The sequence below is a fragment of the Meles meles genome, chromosome 15, assembly GCF_922984935.1.
Source record: "Meles meles chromosome 15, mMelMel3.1 paternal haplotype, whole genome shotgun sequence".
NCBI classification, from domain to species: Eukaryota; Metazoa; Chordata; class Mammalia; order Carnivora; family Mustelidae; genus Meles; species Meles meles.
The window spans coordinates 82,545,080-82,573,061 of NC_060080.1; the positions used below are offsets into that span (position 1 = coordinate 82,545,080).

At 43.0% G+C, this 27,982-nt stretch overlaps 1 protein-coding gene across 9 annotated transcripts in view; it reads left to right on the top strand.

Moving 5' to 3' along the window:
- The window catches only part of ENTPD6 (ectonucleoside triphosphate diphosphohydrolase 6), a 44,034-nt gene that overhangs the window by 11,838 nt on the left and 4,214 nt on the right, over positions 1-27,982 (top strand). For 5 of the 9 annotated variants that reach the window (XM_045979890.1, XM_045979891.1, XM_045979885.1 and 2 more), the window contains 10 exons: positions 4,467-4,790; positions 6,600-6,676; positions 8,689-8,832; positions 10,674-10,749; positions 11,413-11,448; positions 12,587-12,675; positions 13,382-13,461; positions 14,018-14,082; positions 25,224-25,325; positions 27,806-27,946. In XM_045979890.1, the coding sequence (XP_045835846.1) occupies positions 4,499-4,790; positions 6,600-6,676; positions 8,689-8,832; positions 10,674-10,749; positions 11,413-11,448; positions 12,587-12,675; positions 13,382-13,461; positions 14,018-14,082; positions 25,224-25,325; positions 27,806-27,946 (1,102 nt within the window). In that variant the 5' untranslated portion in view covers positions 4,467-4,498. Of the gene's footprint in view, positions 1-3,707; positions 3,870-4,466; positions 4,791-6,599; positions 6,677-8,688; positions 8,833-10,673; positions 10,750-11,412; positions 11,449-12,586; positions 12,676-13,381; positions 13,462-14,017; positions 14,083-25,223; positions 25,326-27,805; positions 27,947-27,982 lie in introns of all 9 variants that reach the window. The other 4 variants (XM_045979886.1, XM_045979887.1, XM_045979888.1 and 1 more) reach the window with 4 other exon arrangements.

The window sequence follows — 27,982 nt, forward strand, 5'->3', positions numbered from 1 at the left end:
TTTCTTTTCTTCTAGCTTTGTGTTTAATTAATTCCTTTGGGTGCACCTGTGTGGCTCAGCATCCAACTGAGCTTAACCATCCAACTGATGGTTAAGCATCCAACTCTTGATTTCTACTCAAGTCTTCATCTCAGGGTCCTAAGTTCAAGCCTTGTATTGGGCTCCATGCTGGATGTGGAGGCTACTAAAAAAAAATAAATAAATAAAAATTAAAAATGTTTAAAAATAAGTATGTGGGTGGGGGGAATGGGGTAACTTAGTAATGGGCGTTAAGGAGGGCCCCTGATGTGATGAGCATGGGATGTTATATGCAAGTGATAAATTACTGAACACTACATTTGAAACTAATGATGTACTATGTGTTGGCTAATTTAATTTAAATTTTTTAAAAATGTTTAAAAATAAATAAGTAAGTTGTTCTTTTTCTAGTTTCTTAAGGTATACAGTTAGGTCGTTGGTTTGAAATCTTCTCTTTTAATGTAAGCATTTACAGGTATAATTTTCCTTATTGGTACTGCTTTAACTGCATTCCATAAGTTTTGATATGTTGTGTTTTCATTTTCATTTGTCACAAGATACTTTCTGATTTCCCTTTTGATTTCTTTTGTGACCCATTGGTTGTTTTAAGAGTGTGGTATTTAGGGGCACCTGGGTGGCTCAGTTGGTTAAGTCTGCCTTTGGTTCAGGTCATGATCTCAGAGTCCAGGGATCAAGCCCTGCATTGCTCCCTGCTCAACAGGGGAGTCTGTTTTTCTCTTTGCCCCATGCTCTCTCTCTTGTTCTATCTCACATAGATCCTTTCACTCTTGTTCTATTGCAAATAAATAAAATATTTTTTTTTAAAAAGAGTGTGGTGTTTAGTTTCCAGGTATTTGGGAATTTTCTAACTTTCCTTCTCCTGTTAACTTCTAGTTTCATTCCATTGTGATCAGAATATATACTTTGTGATCTTTTAAAATATATATCCTTGATGAACAAGGATGCAAAAATTCTCACCAAAATATTAGCCAATAGGACATTAAAAGGATTATTCACCACAACCAAGAGAGATTTATTCCTGGGCTGCAAGGTTGGTTCAGCATCCACATATCAATCAGTGTGATACACTACATTAATAAAGAACAAGTACCATATGATACTCTCAATAGATGCTGAAAAGCATTTGACAAAGTACAGCATCCTTACATGATCAAAGCTCTTCAGAGTGTAGGGATAGAGGGTACATACCTCAATATTATCAAAGCCATCTATGAAAAACCCACAGTGAATATTATTCTCAATGGGGAAAACCTGAGATCTTTTCCCCTAAGGTCAGGAACACAGCAGGGATATCCACTATCACCACTGCTATTCAACATAGTACTAGAAGTCCTAGCCTCAACCATCAGACAACAAAAAGAAATTTAAGGCATCCAAATCAGCAAAGAAGTCAAACTTTCACTCTTTGCAGATGATATGATACTTTATTCTACATAAAACCCAAAAGACTCTACTCCAAAACTGCTAGAACTCATACAGGAATTCAGTAAAGTGTCAGGATATAAAATCAATGCACAGAACTCAGTTGCATTTCTATACACCAACAAGACAGAAGAAAGATCCCATTTACAATTGCACCCAAAACCATAAGATACCTAGGAATAAACCTAACCAAAGAGGCAAAGAATCTATACTCAGGAAACTGTCAAGTACTCATGAAAGAAATTGAGGAAGACACGAAGAAATGGAAAAACATTCCATGATCACGGATTGGAAGAACAAATATTGTGAAGATGTCTATGCTACCGAAGGCAATCTACACATTTAACACAATCCCTATCAAAATACCGTCAATTTTTTTTTTCAAAGAAATGGAACAAATAATGCTAAAATTTATATGGAACCAAAAAAGACTCCAAATAGCCAGAGGAATGTTGAAAAAGAAAAACAAGTTGGTGGTATCACAATTCCAGACTTCAAGCCCTATTACAAAGCTGTAAACAAGACAGTATGGTACTGGCACAAAAATAGACACATAGATCAATGGAGCAGAATAGAGACTCCAGAAATAGACCCTCAACTCTATGGTCAACTAATCTTGGACAGAGGAGGAAAGAATGCCCAATGGAAAAAAGACAGTCTCTTCAACCAATGGTTTTGGGAAAATTGGACAGTCACATGCAGAAGAATGAAACTGGACCATTTCCTTACACCATACACAAAAATAGACTCAAAATGGATGAAAGACCTCATTGTGAGATAGGAATTCATCAAAATCCTAGAGGAGAACACAGCCAGCAATCTCTTCGACCTCAGCTACAGCAAGTTCTTCCTAGAAACATCGCCAAAGGCAAGGGAAGCAAGGCAAAAATGAACTATTAGGATTTCATCAAGATCAAAACCTTTTGCACAGCAAAGGAAACAGTTAACACCAAAAGACAACTGACAGAATGGGAGAAGATACTCACAAATGACATATCAGATAAAGGGCTAGTATCCAAAATCTATAAAGAACTTACCAAATTCAACACCCAAAGAACGAATAATCCAATCAAGAAATGGGCAGAAAATATGAATTTCTGCAAAGAAGACATCCAAGTGGCCAACAGACACATGAAAAAGTGCTCCACATCACTCACCATTAGGGAAATACAAATCAAAACCACAATGAGATATCACCTCACACCAGTCAGACAGAATGGCTAAAATTAACAAGTCAGGAAATGACAGATGCTGGCGGAGAAAGGGGAACCCTCCTACACTGTTGGTGGGAATGCAAGCTGGTGCAGCCACTCTGGAAAACAGCATGGAGGTTCCTCAAAAAGTTGAAAATAGAGCTGCCCAATGACCCAGCAATGGCACTACCGGGTATTTACCCTAAAGATACAAATGTAGTGATCCGAAGGGACACATGTACCCAGATGTTTATAGCAGCAATGTCCACAATAGCCAAACTATGGAAAGAGCCTAGGTGTTCAACAACAGATGAATGGATAAAGAATATGTGGTATATATATACCATGGAATACTATGTAGCCATCAAAAGAAATGAAATCTTGCAGTGCCTGGGTGGCTCAGTGGGTTAAAGCCTCTGCCTTGGCTCAGGTCATGTTCCCAGGGTCCTGGGATCGAGCCCCGAATCAGGCTCTCTGCTCAGCAGGGAGCCTGCTTCCCTTCCCAGGACCTTGGCATCATGACCTGAGCCGAAGGCAGAGGCTTTAACCCATGGAACCACCCAGGTGCCCCAGGATGCTATATTTTATCAAATGCTTTTTCTGCATCAATTGAGAGGATCGTATGGGTCTTTTTATTGTGATGTATTGTGATTGATTGGCAGATGTTGAACCACCTTGCAGCCCAAGAATAAATCCTACTTGGTTGTGGTGAACAGTTTTGGGTTTTTTTTGGTGAACAGTCGTCTTAATGTATTGGATTGGTTGGATTTTTTTTTATAATTTTTTTAATAAACATAAAATGTATTATTAGCCCCAGGGGTATAGGTCTGTGAATTGCCAGGTTTACACACTTCAAAGCACTTACCATAGCACAGACCCTCCTCAATGTCTATAACCCCACCACCCTCTCCCTGTATTGTTAGATCTTAATGTATTGTTGGATCCTATTGCCTAGTATCTTGGTGAGAATTTTTGCATCCATGTTTATCAGGGATATTGGTCTGTTATGTGCCTTTCTTTTAACATGGCATTTTCCTGTCTCCTTACCTCTAGGAGTGTCCACTCTACTTATTCCAGTGTTTTTCCTCCAAACTTTGAAGCATGGTGTATTATACCAGAAGCTGCTAAGAAAGCCTAAACAAATGCATTTGTTTGGGGGCACAGTGGACATTGAACCAAAGACAGTGGTGCTGAGTTAGTTCTTTTGATACTCAGGTAGGATTTTCATAAACTTGGAAAGCACACAGGCATTATTTCCTCCTTGGCAGCGTGTAGTACCTGAGTGAAAAGAGACATCTTCTGTGAAACTTACAGGAAAATGAGCTGTGTTTCTCAGACATGGCTGGGGCTCTCTAGTTCCCAAGGGATGAGATTTTAAACCTTCTAAGAATTGAATATCTGTATAGAAGAGGAAGTGAGAATTGAAAAAATGGATTGAAAAGTTTGGGGACACCATTTACTTGTGGCTTTTTAAAGTGGCAACAAATCCAAAAGCCAATAGCCTGGAACATTACTTGCTGGGGACCAGGCTCAGGCCTTAGAGCCAGGAGTTGTGAGTCTGCGCCCCAAGTCAGACCCTCCAGGACCTGCTGCCTCGAACAGGTTTTCTAGTCTTTGTAAACTCCAGTTTCTGTTCTCTTCTGTAAGTTACGCTCATACCTCTGGAAGCACTTTGAGGACTGAATGAAACTTCTGATTCCAGGGGGAAAATGCAGACCAGTTTCTGGCTGAATGTTTTGTCCCTAAGCACAGGGACTTCTGACTTGCCCCAGAAGCTTGTATCTTAACATGTCTTTCCTTCCTTCCCTTCAGCAGCTGCAGCACAGTCCTCAGCAGACAGAGAAATGAGAAAAATACCAAATAATGGGAACCTGAAGATGACAAAGGTGGCGTACCCCCTGGGGCTGTTCATATGCCTGTTCATCTATGTTGCCTACATCAAGTGGCACTGGGCCTCTGCCACCCAGGCCTTCTTCAGCATCACTGAGGTGGCATCAGGGGCCCGGAGGGGCCACCAGGCTCACAGTGCCCCAGGGACAGCTGCACATGGTCATGAAGTTTTCTACGGCATCATGTTTGATGCAGGAAGCACTGGAACCCGCGTCCACATCTTCCAGTTCAACCGGCAGCCTGGAGGTATGCTGGGTAGAGTGCCTTGCCCTTCACTACTAAGATCTCTTCACTCACAGCAGAGCTCTTGGGATCTCTTTCACTTACTGCACAGTGGTTAGGCTGGATGCCCTGCCTCGGACTCACCTGGAAGCTTGTCAAAAATACAGGTTCCCAGGGCGCCTGGGTGGCTCAGTGGGTTAAAGCGTCTGCCTTCAGCTCAGGTCATGATCCCAGGTTCCTGGGAACGAGCCCTGGATCAGGCTCTCTGCTCGGCAGGGAGCCTGCTTCCTCCTCTCTCTCTGCCTGCCTCTTAGCCTACTTGTGGCCTCTGTCTGTCAAATAAATAAATCAAATCTTAAAAAAAAAAAAAAAAAAACAGCTTCCCAGAGAGGCTGGTTCAGGTGTGGGTTGGGGCCCAGGAATCTAAGTTTCCCAGGACTCCCTGACTGTCCTTACTCACAGTAGCTTCTGGTGACCACCTGAAGGCATCTGAGATCCCTGAGGGTGTTGGGTGGCCTGTCCAATCCCAGCATTCAGCAGCAGGTCAGGTGGCCAGGATCGTGACTTAGGCCAGGAGCTGCATTGAGAGAGTTTGAGGCAGGAAGTTGCCCCTGACTTGGGCTAGTATGAGGCAGAGTCTGGGAAAGTCATGAACTGGCAAGGACCTGAGACCTAGACTGACACGGTGCAGCCCAGTGGGTCCAGTCAGAGTGACAGTTGAGAGTGGCCTCAGCAGTGAGAAGGGAGCTGGAGCCTGAGCCCCATTATAACCCAAGGATGGGGGTCCGCAGGCTTCCGGCACTAGGGTGGAGGGAGTTTATGTGTGTTCTCCCCATAGCTGCTCCTGTGGGGAGATCCAGTCCACTGCCCAGCTCTGTACTCTGTCCTTTCTCCCTTTGGTCTCCTTTCCTGTCACCTGTTGTACCCTCCTGCTCTGAGAGTCACTCTCCAACTTCTAGCCAGTGAGTGTTTTCCCCCTGACTGCTCAGTAGGTCCATCGGCCACAGCTGGTTCTTTGCTGACCCTCAATACCTTTTGAGTAGACACTGTTCTGGGCATTTAACAGAGCTAGTGGCAACAGACACTATTAGTAGCTCTCTCCAGAGCTGTCATGTTTTACTTTTCATCTGCTTTATCTTTTAACTCAGTTCAGTAGTTAGGTTTTTATCTGCCAGTCCTACCTTCCTCCAAAAACGGTTTTTAAGCTTTTAAGACAACTTGTCAGCATGTAATCCTTTAATAGCCATAGTCCAGTGTTTTATCTCTAAAGAAACCTCCTTTCAAAAAGTTCTGTCCCTGATTTTTCCTCCTGGGTCTTCATGTCCAAATTCAGGCCAACATCCCTTGGCCACCAGTGTGCCTCTAAACAGTCCCCTGCTGTATGCACATGAATCCAGGGCCTTCATAATTTAGGACAACTGTTTTTTTAAAAGAAGAGAAAAAAAATGTTCTTTAGAACCTACTACACCCATCCCAGGATAGAAAAATAACTTCTATATTATATTTGCCATTTAGAATCATCTGCCCTGCTCCTCAGTCAATGTAACAAGAATTAACCATATTAAAATTCAGCAGTTTAGATAGATATAGTTTTAAATGTAAATCATACCTCAGTAAAGTTGGTTTTTTTTTAAAAGTTCTGACCAAAGCATCAGGTAGAATGCTTATTTTGTTTATCTGGGCTAAAGAGGCAGTGTTCCGGTCACTTTGGAATTGGTCTGATTTCAGACATTTGCTTTTAAAAAAGGGTGGCTAGCCATAATTGTATATATTCATATATTCATATATATGTTCACACTTGTACTTTTTTTTTAAAACATGTTTTCCTCTTAGAAACTCCCACTTTGACCCATGAGACATTCAAAGCACTGAAGCCAGGTCTTTCTGCTTATGCTGATGATGTTGAAAAGGTAATGATTTTCTCTCAGGTCTATTTGTTCTTCACATTTGTTTTCCAACTCGGCAGTTTGTTAAAGCCAACTCCCTTTCTCTTGAGTGCATCGATCTGTGCAGAAGAAAGCATCTTTGATGGTGCTGCCCTGAGACATTTCATGCTATTTAGGATAGTCAGATGGGGGAAACTGGTCCAGTGCATGGGGCCAAAGGAGGACCACTACCCCTACCCCACCACCTTCCCCCACACTCCAGCTTCCCGGACCCTTCCCCCAACCACTAGGCATGCCACCCAGAAGTCTTGGTGCAGTTCAAAAACACAAAGGCTACAAATTGCAAAAAAGCAGTGTTTGAGGGTTTAATTGTTTTTGTTCCAGTTCCTCCAACTGAAGATGACAAAAGTTGACCAAAAAAATGAACTTAAAATGTGTTTTGTAAAAATACACAAAACTAAATAAGTGTAAAAGTGGTTTACTTAAACTGTCCAATAATGATTTTTGTAAATTTGTAACTTTTGTACTTCTCAACTCCTTAAAGCTTACAGCTGCACTAATACAGGACACCTGTATTTCTGCTAAGGCGCTGATGAAATGGACTGGGTAGTAACATAGCCACAAGTTCCTTTTGAGTCATGTCTTCAAAGCTAATACATCAGGGTACCTGAATGGCTTAGTTCAGGGCATGATCCTGGGGTCCTGGGTTCGGGCCTCAGGTCAGGCTCCCCACTCAGTGGGAAGCCTACTTCTCCCTCTGCCTCTGCCCCTGCTTGTGCTCTGTCTCTTTTTCAAATAAATAAATAAAATCTTAAAAATAAAAGGTAATACACATTCTTGCGCACAGGTCCATCTTGATCTCAGACAGTAAATTCATAGGCCTGCTTTCCTGTGGCTTGGTTAAAAAACAAGTTGAAAACAAAAATCAAAATGAGTGATGTTAGAGTAACTCTAATATTACACATGAGTAAATTAGGTAGCTTTAGAATAAACTCATAAGATTTTTAAAACCTTAGTTGTTTTAGGCAATGCACATTCAGGTGGGACATATTTCACAGCTTCACAGGGCAGGTGGTGAGAGTGCTCCTCCTGCTCCAGTCTTCCCTAGGAGGGCTGGTGATCCTGGTTTCTTATGTCTTTCAAGGGCTCATTGACATACCTATGAGCAAATTCATCTGTATTCTTCCCCTTCCCCTGTTTATTTCACATACACAATAGAATGGCATTCATGGTATCATGTACTTACTTTTGTCACTCAACAATATAACATAGAGAGTATTTACTGTCAGGATGAGAAGAGCTTCCTTGATTTTTCTGGCAATGATATTGCAGTGTGTTCGGGCACATTGAATTTATGGGAACCAGTCCTCCCCTGAAGGACATTCAGGTAATGTCTGAGAAAGGCTACAGTTTGTCACCTTATTGAACTTCATTACCCACATATATAAGGGCATCCATCTCAGTTGAATTCATAGAATGAGATTTCTGAGTAAGAGGAATGAATGTACATTTTCTCCTTGGGCAGGCATTGCCAAATTGCTCCCTCAGCTTTGTAGCTGTTGGTAATATCCAGAAGTACTTTACCAAAGTTGTTTTCCCACCTTTGCACTGACCCAGGGCCTTAGCCAGTTTTGGATCTCAAGCATTCTGGCAGGTATAGATGATTCCTTTGGGGTTTTCCGCACCATGAGGAACCCCAGGATTCGTTCATGATGTCCAGAGGAGTCACAGCTCATCTGAGATCATCTGGTGAGGGTTGCTGATGGGGCTAGGCAGGGTTTTGGTCGCCAGAGTTTAGAATAGCAGGACCCTCTTGTGTGTCTTCACCCCACCTTGCGCCACTGCCAGGAGTGTTGCTCTGTACTCACCTGGTCCTTATACCCCTCACACTCACGAGCACCACTTGAGTCGTTTTCTGCCAGTTTGGAAAGTTAGAAGAGGATGTGTTTGTAAGTTAATAAAACCAAAGGGTTGGGGGAGCATCTGTGACCCTGTATGCTGGGCTTTGACAGACCCTACTTTTACCATATTCACAGAGCACTTCAGGAATTCAGGAATTACTGGATGTTGCTAAACAGGATGTTCCTTTTGACTTCTGGAAGGCCACCCCCTTGGTCCTCAAGGCCACAGCTGGTTTACGTCTGTTACCAGGAGAAAAGGCTCAAAAGTTACTGCAAAAGGTGATTTTACCCATTTCCCCCGGGGGGGTGGTGAATAGCTTGGGATAACTGAAAACACCAGATACTCAGCCAGTGTCTGAGCAGTCAAATGGGCTATGTAGAAGCTTCCTGAAGAGGAAAACACATCAAAATGTTAACAGCATCACTTTTAGCTGTTCCCGTTTTCTATAATGAACCTTGTTATGTAATAACAGTAACTTTGTTTTAGGTATGTGTTGAGGCCTTTTGAAGAGCTTCCAACCATGCAGAGACTAGATCCTTGTAGAGGGCTATAGAAGCCTGAGTTCCTGACACTTCATTTCCAGGCTGCATGTTCTCATGGTAACTGCCAATTCTTCTCTTGGTCTGATCCACAGATGTAACTGCTGAGGAGGCCTTTACCCTTCCCCTGCCAGGATCTGACTCTCACATGGCCCAGATTGCCCTCAAGCCTAGCGGCAGCCCTGCAAAAAAACTATGAACCCTGTTTCTTATAAGTGCCTGGACAGTTCTTGTTGTCAGGCCCATTAGGGAAACTGCTTTTCATCCTTAGTACTGTTTCTAAACTATGCAGCTGGTAAATGATGAAGTGTTGTACACTGGTCAAGGCCCCTTGCAAAAGTTACCTTTACATGCTCAAGTCTGATTGTAGGTCACAGTTGGGATGTGCAGATGTACTGAAGTTTCTGTGTGTCAGTACTTGCTAAAAAATGGGGAAGGAAGTGCACCCAAATGCTGCTGCTCACTGCCTTTACCTCCTGGCTACAGGGCCATCCCTGGGTCCCAGGCTGAGCTCTGCTTTGAGGAGCTTCTGGAGTCTCATCTCCAGTCTAAAGCAGGGCAGTGTTTGGGGGCCTAGCAGGCTCAAGGTGACGCTGAGCTCTTCTAGCCCAGAGTGGCTTTAAAACAGGGTTCTTCAAACAAACGTTAGAAAGGATGTAGAGAAAGGGGAACCCCTTACACTGTTGGTGGGAATGAAAGTTGGTGCAGCCACTTTGGAAAACTGTGGAGATTCCTCAAAATATTAAAAATAGAGCTTCCCTATGACCTGGCACTTGCACTACTGGGCATTTACCCCAAAGATACAGATGTAGTGAAAAGAAGGGCCATATGCACCCCGATGTTCATAGCAACCATGTCCACAATAGCCAAACTGTGGAAAGAGCCGAGATGCCCTTCAACAGACGATGGATAAAGAAGCTTTGGTCCATATATACAATGGAATATTACTCAGCCATCAGAAAGGGTGAATACCTAACTATTATATCAACATGGATGGGACTGGGGGAGATTATACTGAGTGAAATAAGTCAAACAGAGAGAGTCACTTATCATATGGTTTCACTTACTTACAGAGCATAAAGAATAACATGGAGGACATTAGGAGAAGGAGAGGAAAAGTGAAGAGGCAAAATCGGAGGGGGAGATAACCACGAGAGACTGTGGACTCTGAGAAACAGAGTTTTAGAGGGAAGAGGGGTGGAGGGGTGGGTGAGCCAGGTGGTGGGTAATAAGGAGAGCACATATTGCATGGAGCACTGGGTGTGGTGCATAAACAATGAATCTTGGAACACTGCTAATGATGTATGGTGACTAATATAACACAATTAAAAAGTTTTAAAAAGAAGGTTTTCTTCAGGGTAGCATCTGCCTTCACCAGTCCAGGCGGTAGATAAGGATATCATTTGCAGAGGATTCGGTAATTTAAAATAAAACATGAATTTTGTTACTTCACAGCACCAGCTGACACCCTCTGCTGTTTTGTCATGACCTGCTGAAAGCACAGTGTAATTGGGAACTTTGAGTTTTGACTGTAAAGGATAAAGGATAAAGGATAAAGGCGTGTCTCCCTTTACATTTAGGTGAAAGAAGTGTTTAAGGCATCGCCCTTCCTTGTAGGAGATGACTGTGTTTCCATCATGAACGGAACGGATGAAGGTAGGGTCTCCAGAAGCTCTCTGTGCAACGAGGCTGTCCTGGGAGACAGGCCATGTGCAGGGCTGCTGTGGGAGCTTTCTCCTCAGTCAGACATGGGCAAGCAAGAACCAAAGTGACAGTCACATGGTATTCACAGTGTCACTGTCTTCAGAGGATCTCTGGGGGGCCAGTATTAGAGACAGATTCTCATCTCAACGAGCTCCAAACCTGGCACAGGTGAAGTTTCTGAAAACAAATCATCTCTTCAGCTTTAAGAGCATTTAGAGAGAATCCCCAGATTTTAGAAGTTTGCTGTTGTATTGTTAATGCTGAGATAGAGACCGTCAGGTTCTTCACCAGCTCCTGATTTTAAAATATGACCAGGGGAGATGGAGAGCAAAATTCTCTTTCCAAAAAGAGGAAGTTCTTGATAAAGAATTGGAGGGAGAGTTGTGATATTTGGCCAAGTATTGTAGTGTTGTAGTATGGCATCTTCTGGAATAGTCTGCCAGAAGCTGCTGGGTGACTTGATGACCACTGCCTCTTCCTGTAGCTAATCTGGGGGCTGAGGAGTGAGGGGCGCTCACTTTGAGCTCCTGGAATCTCAAAGTGGTCATTTGAGTGCATGTGTTGTTTACAGCCATCTCAGGTGATTCACATGCTGTCTGTGACCCTCTCTTGTAGGCGTTTCAGCATGGATCACTGTCAACTTCCTAACAGGTACAGTCTTCCTTCCTCTCCCTGAAGCAGACAGTCCACAGATGCCATTCTTGATGGCAGAGGTCTCATTTCTACTCTTTCAAATAACCCCTTGGGTTTCTGGAGTGGTACTGGCTCAAAGTAGGGCCTTAGGTTGGGTGAGGGCTCATCAGGGCGAATATCAAGCTTCCAGATGAAAATTCTGGGAAAAGGAGCTTCTTTGTAGGCCTGGATTTCTCCAGCATAGCTCCTGCTTCCTGTAACCGCTTCGGCCAGGGGCCCTGTCCTCTCATTTCTAAGGGAAGTCATGAGGAAAACCTGTCATGCTTTCAGTTATTCAATGTAATGGGAATGCTCTTCACCTTAAAGTTGAATTCCTCTTCTGTAGGTAGAAGAGGGAACAGAAACATCTGTTCTTGGAACAAGATGACAAGGAATCATTTTTCTTAGATTATTCTCAGTATAGGTTGCTTTTGTACCTTTATTGCAATTATGGCAAAGACCAGTGTGTGTGAGGTGCATGTATGAAAAAGAAAGAAGCTTTAAGGGCGCCTGGGTGGCTCAGTGGATTAAAGCCTCTGCCTTTGGCTCAGGTCATGATCCCAGGGTCCTGGGATCGAGCCCCACATCTGTCTCTCTGCTCAGCAGGGAGCCTGCTTTCATTCCTCTCTCTCTGCCCACCTCTCTGCCTACTTGTGATCTCTCTGTCAAATAAATAAATAAAATATTAAAAAAAAAAGAAAAGAAAAGAAAAAGAAAGAAGCTTTGTAACAGAATTTGCCCCTTGGGGATGGAAAGCCATGTTAAGGGACACATTAGGAACACAGTGCTGGGGAAAGGAATGCCTCCAAAGGCATGAAGGGACGTGATGGAAGTCAGTGTCCCTGGGGGTGAGCAGTAGGTAAGGCAGGCCCCGATTCTCTGCTGAAGGTCAGTATTGTTTTCCATTGTTCAAATTAAAGCCACAGCTGGCAGAGCCACATTCGTGTCCCTTCAACGTGTGCATCCTTCTATGGAGATTGTTAAATACCCACAGTTGCTTGTCTGTTTTTCTTTCCATGGTGGGGCTTGGCTCTCAAACTAGCTGTACTCTTTCACCTGTTCTCATCTATTTACTATTGTGACAGTGCTGTGTTGGTTTCTACTCACTCTGCTCCAGGCAGTTTGAAAACCCCAGGAAGGAGCAGTGTGGGCATGCTGGATTTAGGCGGAGGATCGACTCAGATCACTTTCCTTCCGAGAGTTGAGGTAACCGGCCCTTGCTGCTCCACTGTGCCCTCCCCCCAACAAAAGCCACCTGCCAACAGGAGTTGTAGTCCCTCAGGGAAGGCCCGTAAACCTGGTGCCTTTGGCCTGTGCATTCAGTTTCTGTCCTGAAGGCCAGATTCATTGACAATTAATGCTCCTTCACTTGATTTTAATTCTGCCTGGGGGGGAGAAATGGAAAGTTGATCTTCAGTGCAATGATAAATTAGGTACTACCTAGAACCCTCAGGGCCAGCCATAGGATGTGCGATGTCCCCTTTTCCCCCAGGACAAGCCAGAGAGGGGGCCATTGCTTAGTCTGACTCCTAGAAGGGGAGAGAGCCTCAAGCCCTGTGGGATGAGACATTGTAAAGGAGATGAAAATGCTTCTAGTCTGGACCTACTGCTGCTCTAACTACAGTGCATTCCTCACCCACCACTTTCTTATTATTATTTTTAGTTTACAGTGGAAGCACACTTAAATTTATTCACAGTTGTCTTGGTTGGGCCATATTTATCAGAATGGTAAATGTTAGTTAGGAGGAAAAACATTTTTTCATTTTGGTCATTTTATTTTTCATTGCTTGTTCAAACTCTTTCACAACATGTGACTTAATGAAAAACTAATTTAATTGAATACCTCTATGAATACCCTGGTATTTTCAAAAGAAAAACCGGCAGGAAGGATTATAACCTTCATGTTCTTCAGGACACCCTCCAGACCTCCCCGCCTGGCTACCTGACGTCACTCCAGGTGTTTAATCGGACCTACAAGCTCTATTCTTACAGGTTTGTTTCGGAGTTGGGGGAAGGGGGAGAGGCTGCCCATCCAGGATTGTTGCTCAGCCAGCCCTGTGCTGTGACCCAGAGCACCTGGAAACCCCACCTCTTCCCTTGCTGTTCCTTTCTCCTCCTGCCTTCTCCCCGCTTCATTTTTTAGTTCACCTGCAGTAAAATCCCATTTCTTTTTTTGTGTGTTTATTTTGTTCTGTTTTGGAGGAGGTTTCTAAAAGGTGGGGAAGAGCCCATGGATTATGCAGGAATTTTCTTGGCCATTTGTTTACCACATGGCCATAAAGATCAGGGCACATCTGTGTCATTCACTGGCATGTGAGGCTCCTAGGCAAGCTCCTGTTAAGTAACAGGCTCTCATTTGTTGAGCTGAATGCCCCAACCTCCATAAAGAAAGGCTCCTAGAAGCAGAAAGTCTGCTGCCTCGCCACAGGTTTCCTCCCTTTCCCACTTGTTTTGGATTTAGGCCAGGTGAACTGGAAGCAGGATTGAAGATGTTACCTAGCAGTTCCTGTGGCAGGCCAGCCCCTCACCCAGAATTTTCTTTCCACAGCTACCTGGGGCTTGGTTTGATGTCGGCGCGGCTGGCGATTCTGGGTGGCATAGAGGGGAAACCTGGTGAGTGGAATGAGAGTTGAGAGTCCTCCTTGCTCAGCAGGCTTGAGGAACCCTTCAGGAAATGTGCCCCTGCCCTCCATCATCACAGCAGCCCACTGGACCCTGCTCCGCAGGACTAGGGGAGCCGAGGAGGGATATGTGGGGAAGAATGCACCCCACATCTTGTCGGTGGGTACTATGAGAGTCACAAATCGTCATGTGTTTTACTTGTGTATGTATGCTGTTATTTTTTAAAAGGAAGAGATGCTGGAGAATTCATTTCTCAAACACTGAGCTGTGGGCATTTAGCCACCAAGTAACTGTTTAGTCATCCCCTGTGTTTGGAGTGGACTGGTTTTTAAGCTTCTGAAGGGAATTTTATTCTTTATGACAGTACAGCAGGGACCATGAGCAGGTGATTCTGGGGCTGCTGTTGTGGAGCTGGGGAGACTTTCCCCCTCATTCACAGAGATTCTAGTGTTATGAGGATGTCCCTCCATCTTCTCTTGCTCTGTGAAGGATCATTAAACATGAACTTGGCCCTTCCTACAGACAAGGCATTGAACTGGAGATGGAGTCTATGTCAGGTCAGGATGTTTCTTCCCAGGCCTTCTGTGATCATTCCTGACTGGCCTGACTGAGGAGAAGCCTGGTGCTGGCCAACAGGTACATGAACTCTAAGGAGGTCTTAGGGGATCACTGTGTCCCAGTTTGGAAGTAGGGAACATTGCTCCAAGGGTGGTATGGCCTGTCTTTCCTGATGACATCAATCAGAGCCCGAAGGCCTTGACCCATGCCTCTGGTCCAGATGGGTGCCTGTGGGCCCATACATATGTTCCAGCCACATGCTTCTCCTTGTCCCACACCTGCTCCCCTCCACAGGCCTACCACTTCTCTGCACTCCTTCCAAGGGCCTGGTTGCTCTGATTGGAATTTTGTTTTTCACATACATGTTACTTCAAATCCTGGTGTTTAACCTCAAATCCTGATGTTTAACTTCATTATGGTATTTCTCTATTGCAAACTGAAAACATTTCCATGTCTCAGAAACACTTGTAACTTTCATTTTGGGATCAGAAAACACCTATTTAGCCGGCAGGAAGAAGGCAGTTGCCCATTTGCTTGTTGAGGGCTAGCCTTAAACCCATCAACTACATGAAGTGCCTACCTGGGACACATAGGGCTGAGACACCTGCCACGAAGGGTGTGGACAGCTCCTTGCCCTAGAGGAAGCATCTCCCTATTGTATTATCTGTTGTTGCACAACAAGTACACACTAAACTGAGTGGTCAGACTAGCAAATAGCAATCATTTTATTACAGTACCTTGTGATTGCACAGGCTTGAACTGGGAAGTGCCTCTCCTGGGATCCCTAGAGTCTTGTGTGGTGAGAGCTGGGGTGGCTGCATGAATGTCTTACACCTCAGTGTTCCCCCACGTGGCGTCCCCCAGCAGAGCAGCCTGCACTTCTCTGGCAGCTCAGGAAGGAAGACTGGCCTGAAATCATATGCCATCATATCTTGCACATTCTGCTAGTGAAAGCAGACCCCAGCCAGAATCAAGGGTAGGCATAGGAACACACTTAGCATGCACATCCTTGAGGGGTGGCATCATGAGGCCAACCTTAGAGGCCAACCACCATACGCCCTTTGTTATTTGTGGGGCCCCACATGTTGTGTTGTGGGGCAGCACAGATACATGGCATGGTGGCATTGTCCTGGCCCTGCCAGGTTTCTAACAGCCTCATTCATCTACAAAATCAGGTAGTGTTTGCTTCCCCTCTATTAGGGTGGTTGTGACGGTTGACTGAACGGCACTTGGCCCAGTGCCTGGAACCCTGAAGCACCTTAGAGCGCTTGGAGAGGCTATGTCTAGAACTGATGAGGCTTTGCAGCAGCTTCTGTGATAGAGAAAGGCTTGCATCCCCTAGTTGACCTGGAATGCTTACACAGGTCAGGTCTCATCTGGCAAAAAGGAAGAATGTTCCTTTGGCCCTCCAGTGCCTTCATTACTAGTATTGGGGAGGAAGAATTTTTCTTCTGCCTTTCAAGATTCTTTTGGCCTGTCTACCAATTAAATTCACATGAGACGGATTAATGGGAGAAAATTTTAATTATGTATATACAAGAGCCCTATAAGAATATGACATCCAAGGACAGGTCAGGCAATTGAGGCTTATGTGCCATCCTGAACTAGGGAATAGGATAGGGGTCTGGAGCTTTGAAGGGGAGGAGGATAATTCACAGGACAATAAGAAGAGTGGACATTTGGTCATTAGATGTTTACCCTTGCATACAGAAGTCATTCTTAAAAGCTTGTGTCTGTTAACAGCTCTCTTTCTGGGCAAGACCCCCTATCTAAATTCTTTTAGATAGTTAAGAGAAGGGTAAAAGTTTTTCTTGAATCTGCTGGGTCTAGATTGTCTTTAGCTCAGAATAGTCCACATGCCAAAGTGGCATAGTTTGGGGCAATGTATTTTACTTCCTCTCAGTCCTGTCTTTGAAATTTCCGTAGGAAGTTTCACAGTCCAGAAGTCAAGCTGCTAGATTGCTCCATCTTACTGAACCAGGCTCTTAGTCCCAATAATAAATGGGTTCAGTTAGACAGTTGTGTCTCATTTTAGGAGGCATTGATGCAGGTGGGCTCCCAAGTTAGGCCTGTGGTATAAGAAATCAGGTATTTAATAAAAGGAATTTCTATGGAAATAAATCGTGGTTAATGATTGGAACAGATTATAATGCAATTATAATTGCATTCTGAAGGCATCCAGTTGACAAAGATTTCTAGATCTCTGGCTAGAAGCACCTTCAGACAGAGTGAGGGCAGGCAGCAGCAAACTGATAGGTTTTCCTGTTGCAGTTTCAGTGTCTTTGGTAATCTTTGGGAGTGGTCCGTATAGCAGGAGGCATGAAGATTATCTCTACTTGAGCTGTTGTGGTGATTTTTTGAAGTTGTCATCAGAGCATCTAGCCTAGGTTGCATGACTTTGAAAAAGGGGCAGTTTTAGTTCTCAGTGATTCCAAGTCAGAGATTGAGAGAAAAACTGGAAATATTATTTTGGAGAGTTATAGTCAAATATTGGAGGAAGGTAGAATAAGGAGGATCCAGTCCAACTTAGAGTCAGAAAAAGAAACCTCAAAGACAGCAGGAGTAGAATCTAATACCCACAAGTGTATACTGTGGTTTCTACTGAAACATAATTTTTCTTTCTACAGTCTACTGAAGATAACAACAGTAAGATGAATTTGTTTGCAGATTAAGTCTAGTGTCAATAAATTTGGTTTGATTACTTGTATAAGTGCAGTAAGAATAGGGACTGGCCATTTAGGCTCCCCCTCCCCCGCATTTAGGCTCTTTTATTCCTCTTTGCTGGAACTTTTCATAAGGAGTCTCAGATTGAAGTTCTTAAAAACCTCTTAACGCCAGAAAGGCAATCCTTGGCCACAGACTTAACCTGCCATACCTTTAGATTTGGGTGAATTCCTTTCTTCTGGAGATCCCGAAAATATCATGGGCTTCTGTGCCTGCCAGGAAAGGACCTTGTTTACTCATCTGGTAAAAATGCTGGGAATCCTGCAAGCAAGGTACCAGGCTAATTTTCCAGGGGCTTTATTGGTTTCATAAAGTCACCCTTAGTTCCTTAAAGCTGTCTGGTCATATTTGAATTTCACACATCCTTCTCAAATATGACATTCCAGTCAAAGCCTTGGTAATATAACCAGCATTTGCAGTTGTGTCCTGGAGACACAAGGAGAATAGATTCCTCCTGAAGTTATGCATACAACTATATTACCATGAAAATAAGAATATTCACTGTTTCCAAATTGTGGAAGGATCAGGTAGAGAGAAAAAGCAATTGTTTCAAAAAAAAAATTAAAAAAAGAAAAGCAATTGTTTCATCTTTGTGCACAAAGGTGTATCTTACCAAATTGTTGATAGCTTAGGAAAAGAGTAAAAGGTTTCCTTCAGTCTGGAAAAATGAAACAGAACAGGCAGTGTTTCAAACAAAAACTCATAAACATTATAATCCTCCTCCTCTGTTTACTCAGTTCCATATGAGTAGTTGTAGCTATCCTTAAATCCAGTTTTCCCTTTAGTTCTAGAAATTCTTACCCAGCCCAGTTTTATGGCCTTTAAGGTTATAAGAAACCTGGAGGTTTCTGACAAGTTTTTGACAAGTTCACTTGTCAAAAGTCCTTTTCTTAAATCTCCTGGAAGGGAAGTGCTTTTGCAGGAACACTTTTACCCAGAATCATAGCGACACAGTAAATGTAATTGACCAAAGACTTAAGGTGCCCATTATTAAAGATATAATGAGAGTTCATTGTAGCAGAATTGACAAGTCTGGTTATTTCTGTGGTGTGCAATATTTTAAGGTAATAGCTAGAATTATAACTGATAACATTATACCAGGGCATATCAGAATTTTAGGAATTTCATAAAATTTCTATAATTCTTGGGGCGCCTGGGTGGCTCAGTGGGTTAAAGCCTCTGCCTTCAGCTCAGGTCATGATCCCAAGGTCCTGGGATCGAGCCCCATATCAGTCTCTCTGCTCTGCGGGGAGCCTGCTTCCTCCTCTCTCTCTCTCTGCCTGCCTCTCTGCCTACTTGTGATCTCTGTCTGTCAAATAAATAAATAAAATCTTTAAAAAAAATTTCTATAATTCTTATGTTAATAACATTTACCTGTACATTATTTTTTTAAAGATTTTATTTATTCGACAGAGAGAGATCACAGATAGGCAGAGCAGCTGGCAGAGAAGGGGAAGCAGGCTCCCTGCTGAGCAGAGAGCCCGATGTGGGGCTCGATCCCAGGACCCTGAGATCATGACCTGGGCCGAAGGCAGAGGCTTAACCCACTGAACCACCCAGGCGCCCTTTACCTATATATTATAACCTAAGAAGGCTTAACATCACTTATTTGACATGCCTACCAGGTAATTCAACATACCAGATAAATTCAGTGTAACATCTCTTTTTGTAAACAGAGAGCACATATTTTATTATTATTATTATGTTGGTCACCATACAGTACATCTTTAGTTTTGGATGTAGTGTTCCAAGACTCATTTTTTAGGTGTAACACCCAGTGCTCCATGCAACACGTGCCCTCCTTAATACCCACCACCAGGCTCACCCAACACCCCACCCGCCCCTTCCAAAACCCTCAGTTTGTTTCTTAGAGTCCACAGTCTCTCATGGTTCATCTCCCTCCAATTTCCCCCAATTCACTTTTCCTTTCCTTCTTCTAATGTCCTCCATTATATTCCTTTTGCTCCACAGATAAGTGAAATCATATCATAATTGACTTTCTCTGCTTGACTTACTTCACTCAGCATAATCTCCTCTAGTCCCACCCACGTTGATACAAAAGTTGGGTATTCATCCTTTCTGATGGAGGCATAATATTCCATTGTATATATGGACCACATCTTCCTTATCCATTTGTTTGTTGAAGGGCATCTTGGCTCTCTCCACAGTTTGGTGTGATATCAAGATCTATAATCTTATATCTTAAGATCTCAAACTTAACACCCAAAAAACAGATAATCACATCAAAAAATGGGCAGAAGACATGAGCAGACACTTCTCCAAAGAAGACATACAAATGGCTAACAGACACATGAAAAAATGTTCATCATCATTAGCCATCAGGGAAATTCAAATCAAAACCACAATTTTTGGTATGTTCTAGGGGCCCTCTTGAAAATCTCAAACTGAGTTTAAGGCCATAAAAGACTTCATTTAGAATGATGTTGGAAATTTGTCAAAAATACCACAAGATTTGGACACTTGACTAAATAGGTTAACAGATCATTATGGAGCATTACTTATCTGTTTAACCAAAGTGACAAAGGATTTTAAGGGCAAATACAGAACATTATGTAGTTGTGAGCAAAACTGACCAAAGACTTGATAAAACATGGAAAATCATTTTGATAAAATATAATCTGCTTTTTGAAGACTGGTTACTTAGAAGGTGACAAAAAGCTTTTCACAGTCTTAGCAGGCCAGTAGTCCCAGAAAACTGTCCTTTCAGCAAGTGAAAGAACATTTAGTTTTGGTCTCATATAAGTACACTACTGGTTTTAAAGCTTCATTTTACAACCGTTAAAATAAATTCATTCAGTTTTAGCCACCTGAACCGCACGAGGTAACATTTTCTCTGTCTTTCTAGCTTTCCATTTAATCTGTCTTTATTTTCCTGTTTCCCATCTGGAAATAACCAGTTTTACCTGGGACAAATTTACTTTCCCTTATTTTCCCTTAACAAAAATGCCTCTTCATACCCCAAACCTCTTCTTACCAAAAACACATCTTACTTTCCTTGCGTGCAGAGTTGTTTCTCTTATATTATTTCTAGTAATTTTAGTTACATATATTAATTAGAATTAACCCTTAGAAACCTTGACTAAAAAGTAAGCAGTAGTGAACTGACACACCAGCATTATTTACAATGGCAAACTTATGAATGCATTTAATAATTTCTAGAGATGTATGCTAACTCATGACCCAAATACCTTTTAGTTCTTCTGTAAAAGGAAGTAATACTGTATAAATCTTTGTTCAGCAGTTAAAAGTGTGTAAATCTATGTTTGGTGCTTTATTTAGAAATGGTATGGATATTCAGTTAATTTAACTTAATTTATCATTTCGCAAAAGTTTAAAGCTTCAGCTTACCTGAAAGATTTGGGGAAACTATTTTTAAGTACACACACCATAAAAGATAATTATTGCTAAAAAGTTCACCTAAAAACCTTTTATACTACTTATATATATTTACTTGTTCTTAACAACTGTGTTTAGACTGCTTCATGAGACACAAAGTAAGCCATCAGCACAAGCTATGTTTCTTGCTGACAAATTTCTTTTTTAAAGATTTTATTTATTTATTTGACAGAGATCACAAGTAAGCAGAGAGGCAGGCGGGGTTGTGGGGGAAGCAGACTCCCTGCCAAGGAGAAAGCCCGATGTGGGGCTTGATCCCAGGACCCTGGGATCATGACCTAAGCCAAAGGCAGAGGCTTTAACTCACTGAGCCATCCAGGTGCCCCTTGCTGACAAATTTTTGTAAGATACAGCATGAACTCATAGTAAACCAAGTTTACTTTAGTAAACCAAACTAGAATAAAAGTATTATATTCCATACTGATCAACTTCTGAAGACATTCCTTTTTTAATAAACCAACTTAAACTAGTTTTTATTTACTAAAGGTTAATACTAGATCACATGAATTTGAAAAACATTCGGGTTGGTTTTCTTTTTTAAAGATCTTATTTATTTATTTATTTTTTAAAATTTTTTTTTTAAAGTAAACTCTACGTCCAACGTAGGACTCGAACCCATGAACCCAGATCAAGAGTTACAGGCTCTACCAGGTGAACCTGCCAGAGGTCCCTAGTTTCTATTATATTCCTGAGAATTCAATTAATATAAACACTTAATTTCTTTAAATCAATTAAGTAGAGCTTTTTTACAAATTAATTTTGTTGACATGGAAGATTACACCCAACTTCAGTACATATGTATAGAATACATAAACATACAGACACATGCAAACTGAGACTTTACAGCTTCCATACACTTAAAATTTCCCATGAGCCCAAGTTCCAAATGATAATTCCCTCTTTTGTTTCTCTTCTGGCAAGAATTACCTCCTTGAGGTTGGGTGAGCCTGGTGGTACGTACGGAGGGCATGTAGTGCATGGAACACTGGGTGTGGTACATAAATAATGAATTCTGGCACACTGAAAAGAAATTTTTAAAAATAAAAATTAAAAAATAAAAAGAATTACCTTCCCTATATGTTAGTTAAAAAAAAAAAAAGAAAGAAAGAAATACCTCCCTGAATTTTGTACTTTAACTTTTATATCTCAGAGGCACAAGGAAAAATGCACATTACAGGTCTTTTAAGATAAATCATGGTCAGGGGGAGTATTGGAACAGGTGAACTTTGAGCTGCCTCTAGAGCTATATATTTAGTTTTGCAGAGATTTGTAAGATGAGCACAGTTGCTCTCAATTCTTATAAAGAATAGGGTTGCAGCCTAAATGGCATCATAGATTGATCTACCCATCCAAACACACTGTCCTGAGGATTTTTTTTGTATCAGAGAGCTTTGGAATGTTTTAGTAAATCTTTTTACAGAGGCTTCAGGAGGTTTTTCTTTCCTTCTGGGTACATAGTTTCATTTTAGCTTAGGGGGGAGACCTAAAAAATCTTATCAGGCTCTGAATATCAGCTTCCAGTCTGGCCAGTCTCCAACCACAGAGCTATTTAAACAACTCTTTCAAATATCTTGTCATTTTTCAGTTAGGACAAACAGCAGATGTTTTCCGGGATTAATGGAGTATGCCTTTGTAAAGTCCATATAAAGCATTTTAACAAAGGCCTCCTTTCTGAGTGCACATTTCAACCTTAGACCTTTACCTTAGAACGAAAAACCTCTATATTAACCCCTCACATGAGCCTTCTGCTGATCCTTTGTAGGAAGGCCAAGGAGAAATGCTAGTCATCTGTTTCCTCAAGGGGGGTGGTGTTGGTTCCAGGAGACCATCCAGCTTGTCTGATAACTACAATATAATCAGAATCTCATGGGTGGGAAGAATACCCTTTTGCAGCCAAGCAAGTTCCCTATGAGTGGGGTTGTGATGGATATCAATCAATCAGTTAAGTTTAATTCAACTTAAAGTTTAATTTGGTAGGGTCCTTAAAAGTCAAGACTTTTAAGGGCTTTATAATTTTAAAAATATGCTTTTGTCTAGGGAACATGAATTATTTGGATGGGGGCCTGGGATGTAGCTGCAAAGGACCTTGCACGGAAGACTTGAAGCTGGCAGAGCCTGACTATAGAGCCCTGCCAAATGAGCCTTCTGTATAAAGCTTATTATCTATTATCTACCTTGGGTGCTTCTGTTAAATTTGTTCTCTGGCTTTTAGTATTTACATGAATTACCTGTATTCCCTGGGCTTAGAGATCAAGCCAGAATGTTCTCTGTACATCTTATAGGAAAAGGGAGGCTAAAATAAGTAGCTGGGTGTTTAAGGGATTTTCTGGGGAAGGTGGGAGAGTTTGGGAGTTAAAATTTGCTGAGGAGACAGGGCCAGATTTTAAGAAGGGAAATTTATGTTGGACAGGGACTTTAATTTTTGTTCTAAGTCTAATTTCTCTTCTCCCCTCCTCCATCTTATTAAGTGAGTCCCTAAAGCTTAGCTATTACATCTCTTTGTGTCTATTTTTTTTTTAACTTGGTTTTTCCATAGGTACCAATAAGATAATTATTTAGGACAAGAGCTCTCAAAAGTATTTTTCTTTCTCTCGAATATTGCCAATTCAAAAGATCCATTGTCTAGCCACTGCCATTGGTAAGCAGGATCTTATATTATTCTCTAATGACACAAAACAATAAGCCTTTTTATGGCTTAAATGAATATAAGAGGTGTCCCAAAAGACGGTACCCAAAAATGCAGCCCATATAAGATCCAGAAAGTTTACTCCCAGAAAGAGTCTAAGACAATAAAGCCCTTTGTTGTTACAGGCAGTAAGAATGGTGTAGTGAAAACACTGTCTCCAGTTTCCTGTGAGAACATGAGGCACTCCTACTCATAGGCCTGTGAATCTGTGACACCAGGCAGGTACTACTAGAATGGGACCTTTCCAGCACTAACAAAAAGCAGTGAGAATGAGATGGCAGAAACCCCTTATGGACCAGGACCCCTATAACAAACTCTCCTGAGAGCTCTAACAGTCTGACAGAAAGTGCTGCTTGTGACTTAAAGTCTCAGAACCCCAGGCTACTCAACTGGCCACCAAGGTGCATGTGATACGTGCAGAGAGAACATTCTCACTGGTCATAAGGACAAGCTCTCAAGACATGAACAGGATGAAAGGAAAACCCCTCATAGGCACATTAACAGCTTGAGCTGAACCTTTGGTGTCTCAGAGCCAAAATGTACCAAAGAGGGATGTGCTGCTAGGTTGGAAATTGTGAGGTATTTTACAGAGTTCCTTGCATGGAAATTTTCTTGAGTTTGACTGGTGACCTAGCATCAACCTAGCCAGCAGTGTGACTAACTCATCCTAACACAGGAGTCTTTGGGTTAGGTAGGGAGTGCTCTAATAGCTTTTAAGTTCTCAACCCATGCCTACTAGTTTTGCATCTTTGGCTTCCAAGCTCTTCATTAGTAACTGCCTTCACCTTGTGTGCACATTAACCCACAGCAACATTTGTCTATACTGGCCTGGTGAGAACTGTGAACTTAGCAGTCTGTGAGTCCAGCTTGTATAGCAGGCTTATAGGGTCCAGGCCTGCATCCTACCTTGTGGTTTTCATTCTGACAAATGACAAAACAGACGAGAGCAAAAAAAAAAAAAAAAAAAAAAAAAAAAAAAAAAAAAAAAGCAGTTACCATCTCCAGGAAGAAACACATGAAAAAAAAGTTAAGAATACTCATAATAAATCTTTACTGGTCACTATACCCAAGGAACTGGTTCCACAAATATTTTCTCCTGCTAATCTAAATTTAGAAGATGGGGGAAAAAGATTCTCACCACTTGCTTCAGCTAGATCCTGCAGGCAAAGATCCAGGAGTCTGACGTGGTAATAAGAATTCTTACCTTCTGCTGCACCTGTCAGAGGCCCCAGGCTCTCCCCGCTGCCACAGCCAATATGCGGCCAGTGAAGTTTCTCCTGGCTAGCTCACCAACTACGGGGGAGAAAAGATTTTTCTCCTGCCCTTCTAGGTTCTTTTGGCTAGTCTATTAATTAAATTGACATAAGCCAGATTAATAGGAGAAAAGTAAGTTTACATATGTACGGGATCCCCAGAAGAAAATGACACCCAGGGACAAGTTGGGTAATTGAAGCTGTGTTTCATCTTGAGCTAAGGAATAGGCTAGGGGCCGGTGATTCACAGAACAAAAGAAGAACAGATGTTTGCTCATTAGATGTTTGCCTTTCCATACAGCGGTCATTTAGATGAAAATTTATCTCTAGTAGTACTTCTCTTTCTGGGCCAGACCGCCTACTTAAATTCTTTAAGGTAGTTAAGGGAGAAGTAAAAACCTCCCCTTCACTAGAATACAGACCTCCTCCCAGCAGAATCCACATCCCAGTCTTCCTGTGGTAATGTGCTTTTCTTCTTTATCTGTTTATTTCAGCTGAGGATGGAAAGGAGTTGGTCAGCCCTTGTTTGTCTCCAGGTTTCACAGGAGAGTGGGAACATGCTGAAATAACATACAGAATTTCAGGACAGAAGGCAGGTAAGGTGGAGTTCTCATTTGTCATTGATGTGTAGAGGTTAAGAATGGCAGCCTGTCCTCTATCCCATACCTTCCAGATACCTCTGAGAACCAGGGAGGCTGTTGTCAGACGACCTCATTCACAGACAAGCCCATACTTGTCCAGGAAATGGAAGTAGCTCTGTGAACCATCAGGGTTGCAGGAGGCCCTTGCCGGAACACACTGGGAACCGCTGGCAAAGGGTCTCTCTGCACAACGCTTCCTTCTCTGTTGCCACATGCTTTCTTTCAAAGGCTGCATTTCCTAACAAGCCTCCAGTGAGGAAGGACCTGAGCATTCTGCCGCTCCAAGACAAATGGTCAACTTGGGGCTATTGGCCCAGTAGCAACATGAGCTCATCTCTGAATTGAGGGAGAAACAGCTTCTCCTTCAGCGAATTCACCCGTCACCTCAGACTGCCTGGTGAGCACAGGAGAGGCTGCTCCAGGCTGTGCAGCCCACGGCCTGTGACAGTAGATGTGCTGTCCCAGCAGCCTGGCCCCTCTCGCCCCATGTGGGTGGTCTTTGTTGCCCTGTGCTCCTTTAGTGGTGCTAAAAGAAACATTCAAATACTGTTTCCAAGCGGACACACTGGGCAAGAATTTTGTCTGCCTTTGGTGACAGAGCTATTTCTACCCACATTTCTGGCACCAAATGTGTGTGGGTTTGCCCCAAACCAGCCAATCCCACTTTCCCTGGAGTTAATGCAGACCACAGAGGTTAAGGGCTCAGTCTCACCAAGCCTCCCCCTACACACCCTCCACTTCAAGTGCAAATCAAAAGTCCTAGGCCTACTGTATTTCTGACCAGCTAACCACAAATTGGGGGTTCCCACAACTCCCCCCAAATAATTTGCCAAAATAGCTCATAGAACTCAGGAAGGCACTTTACTTATTATCACTATTTATTATAAAAGATACAACTCTGGAACAGCCAAATGGAAGAGATGCATAGAGCAGGGTGTTGAGGAAGGGGAGCAGAACCTCCACATGCTCTCTAGGAGCACTGCTTCCCAGCCCCTCTGTGTGTTCACTACCCAGGAGACTCATGAGACCCATCCTTTAAGGTTCTGGGAGGCTTCGCTACACAGATGTTAATTAAATCACTGGCTGCTGGTTTACCTCAATCCCTAACCCCCTACCCTCCCTCAATCCCCAAGCCCCTACCCTCCCTGGAGGTTTGGGGGGCCTGAAAGTTCCAACCTTCTAATCACACGGTTGGCTCCTCTGGCAGCTAGCATCCATCCTGAAGCCACCTGGGACCCACCAACAAGTGTCCACTCATTCACATAAACTTAGGTATACTGAGTAAAGGCTCATAGTAAATAATGGAAGAGGCTCATCTCATCCCCATCACGCAGGAAATTCCAAGGGTTTTGAAAGCTCTGTATCCAGAACCAGGAACAAAGACCAGATATTTGTTTCTTATTATCTGGTGACCACGGAGTTCACTCTGACTCAGCCAGCCACTCATGCATGTGATAGCATCAGGTCCTGCAGCAGCCCCTGGCACCCAGCTGATACTCCAGTGTGAGGAGTTATTAAAACACGTGAGGAAGTAACTTGTAGGAAAAAAGGGAGGAGGGCTGAAGAGAAGATTGCAGTTTTAAATATGATGGCCAGGGAAGGCTACATGGGTGGTATTTGAGCCAAAACATGAGGAGCTGGGGAATGGGCCACATGGATCTAAAGCAGCACTTTTCCAGACCAGAGGAGCAGCGTGTGCAAAGGCCCTGGAGTGGCTGCTGTGTTTAAGGAAAGGGGGAGGTTGTATGGCTGTCCTGATATGGGACAGTGGAGAAAAATAAGGCCCAACAGGCAAGGGCATGGGGAGAACTGGCTGGAGCTGCCTTGAGGCTGTGGGCAGGTCTGCTGGTGGAGATGGGAAGCTGATTCTAGGGGTGGGTAGTAGGATACTGACATCTGTTTACCTCTGGGACTCTCTCTTGTCCTTCTTCCAATCAGGGGTTCAATGATCTCAGCTATGTGATTGACAAGCTGTCTGTTGGCCTTTATTTTCTCATCTGTGACATGAGGAGGTTGTAGGCTACACCTCCAAAGTGACTGATGGGACAGAGTAAGGCCCTGCATGTTTAGAGCTCAGCAAGGGCCAGCAGAAAATAAACGGTGTGAACCTGAACCCACTGGGCTAATGTCAGGACAGCCGCCTGTGCCCAGCTGGAGGCTGGTGTCCTCCAGGGTTGAGGGTCATGCTATCTCTAGGGACCTTCACACTTTGGGTTTCTCTCCCTTCATCTGAGCCCGCAGTGTCATGGCTCCTGTAAGGTTCCTGTTGGCATGGGTGGTGTTGATAAGCACCCAGACCCAGGTGCCATGCAGGCTTCTTGTCCCATTTCACCTTCCAGGTCCAGGTCTCAAGTCATTGGGAAGGGCCTCGGGGGTTGTGTGACCCCGGCGCTGAGCCTCCTAACCATTGTCTTTGTGCTTTTCTTTCACCCCAGCAGTGAACCTCCATGAACTGTGTGCCAGCAGAGTTTCGGAAATCCTTCGAAACAAAGTGCACAGAACGGAAGAAGTGAAGGATGTGGATTTTTATGCTTTTTCCTACTATTACGACCTTGCTGCAAATGTAGGCCTCATAGGTAAGGGCAGGGCTGAGGTCTAGATTCTCTGGACAG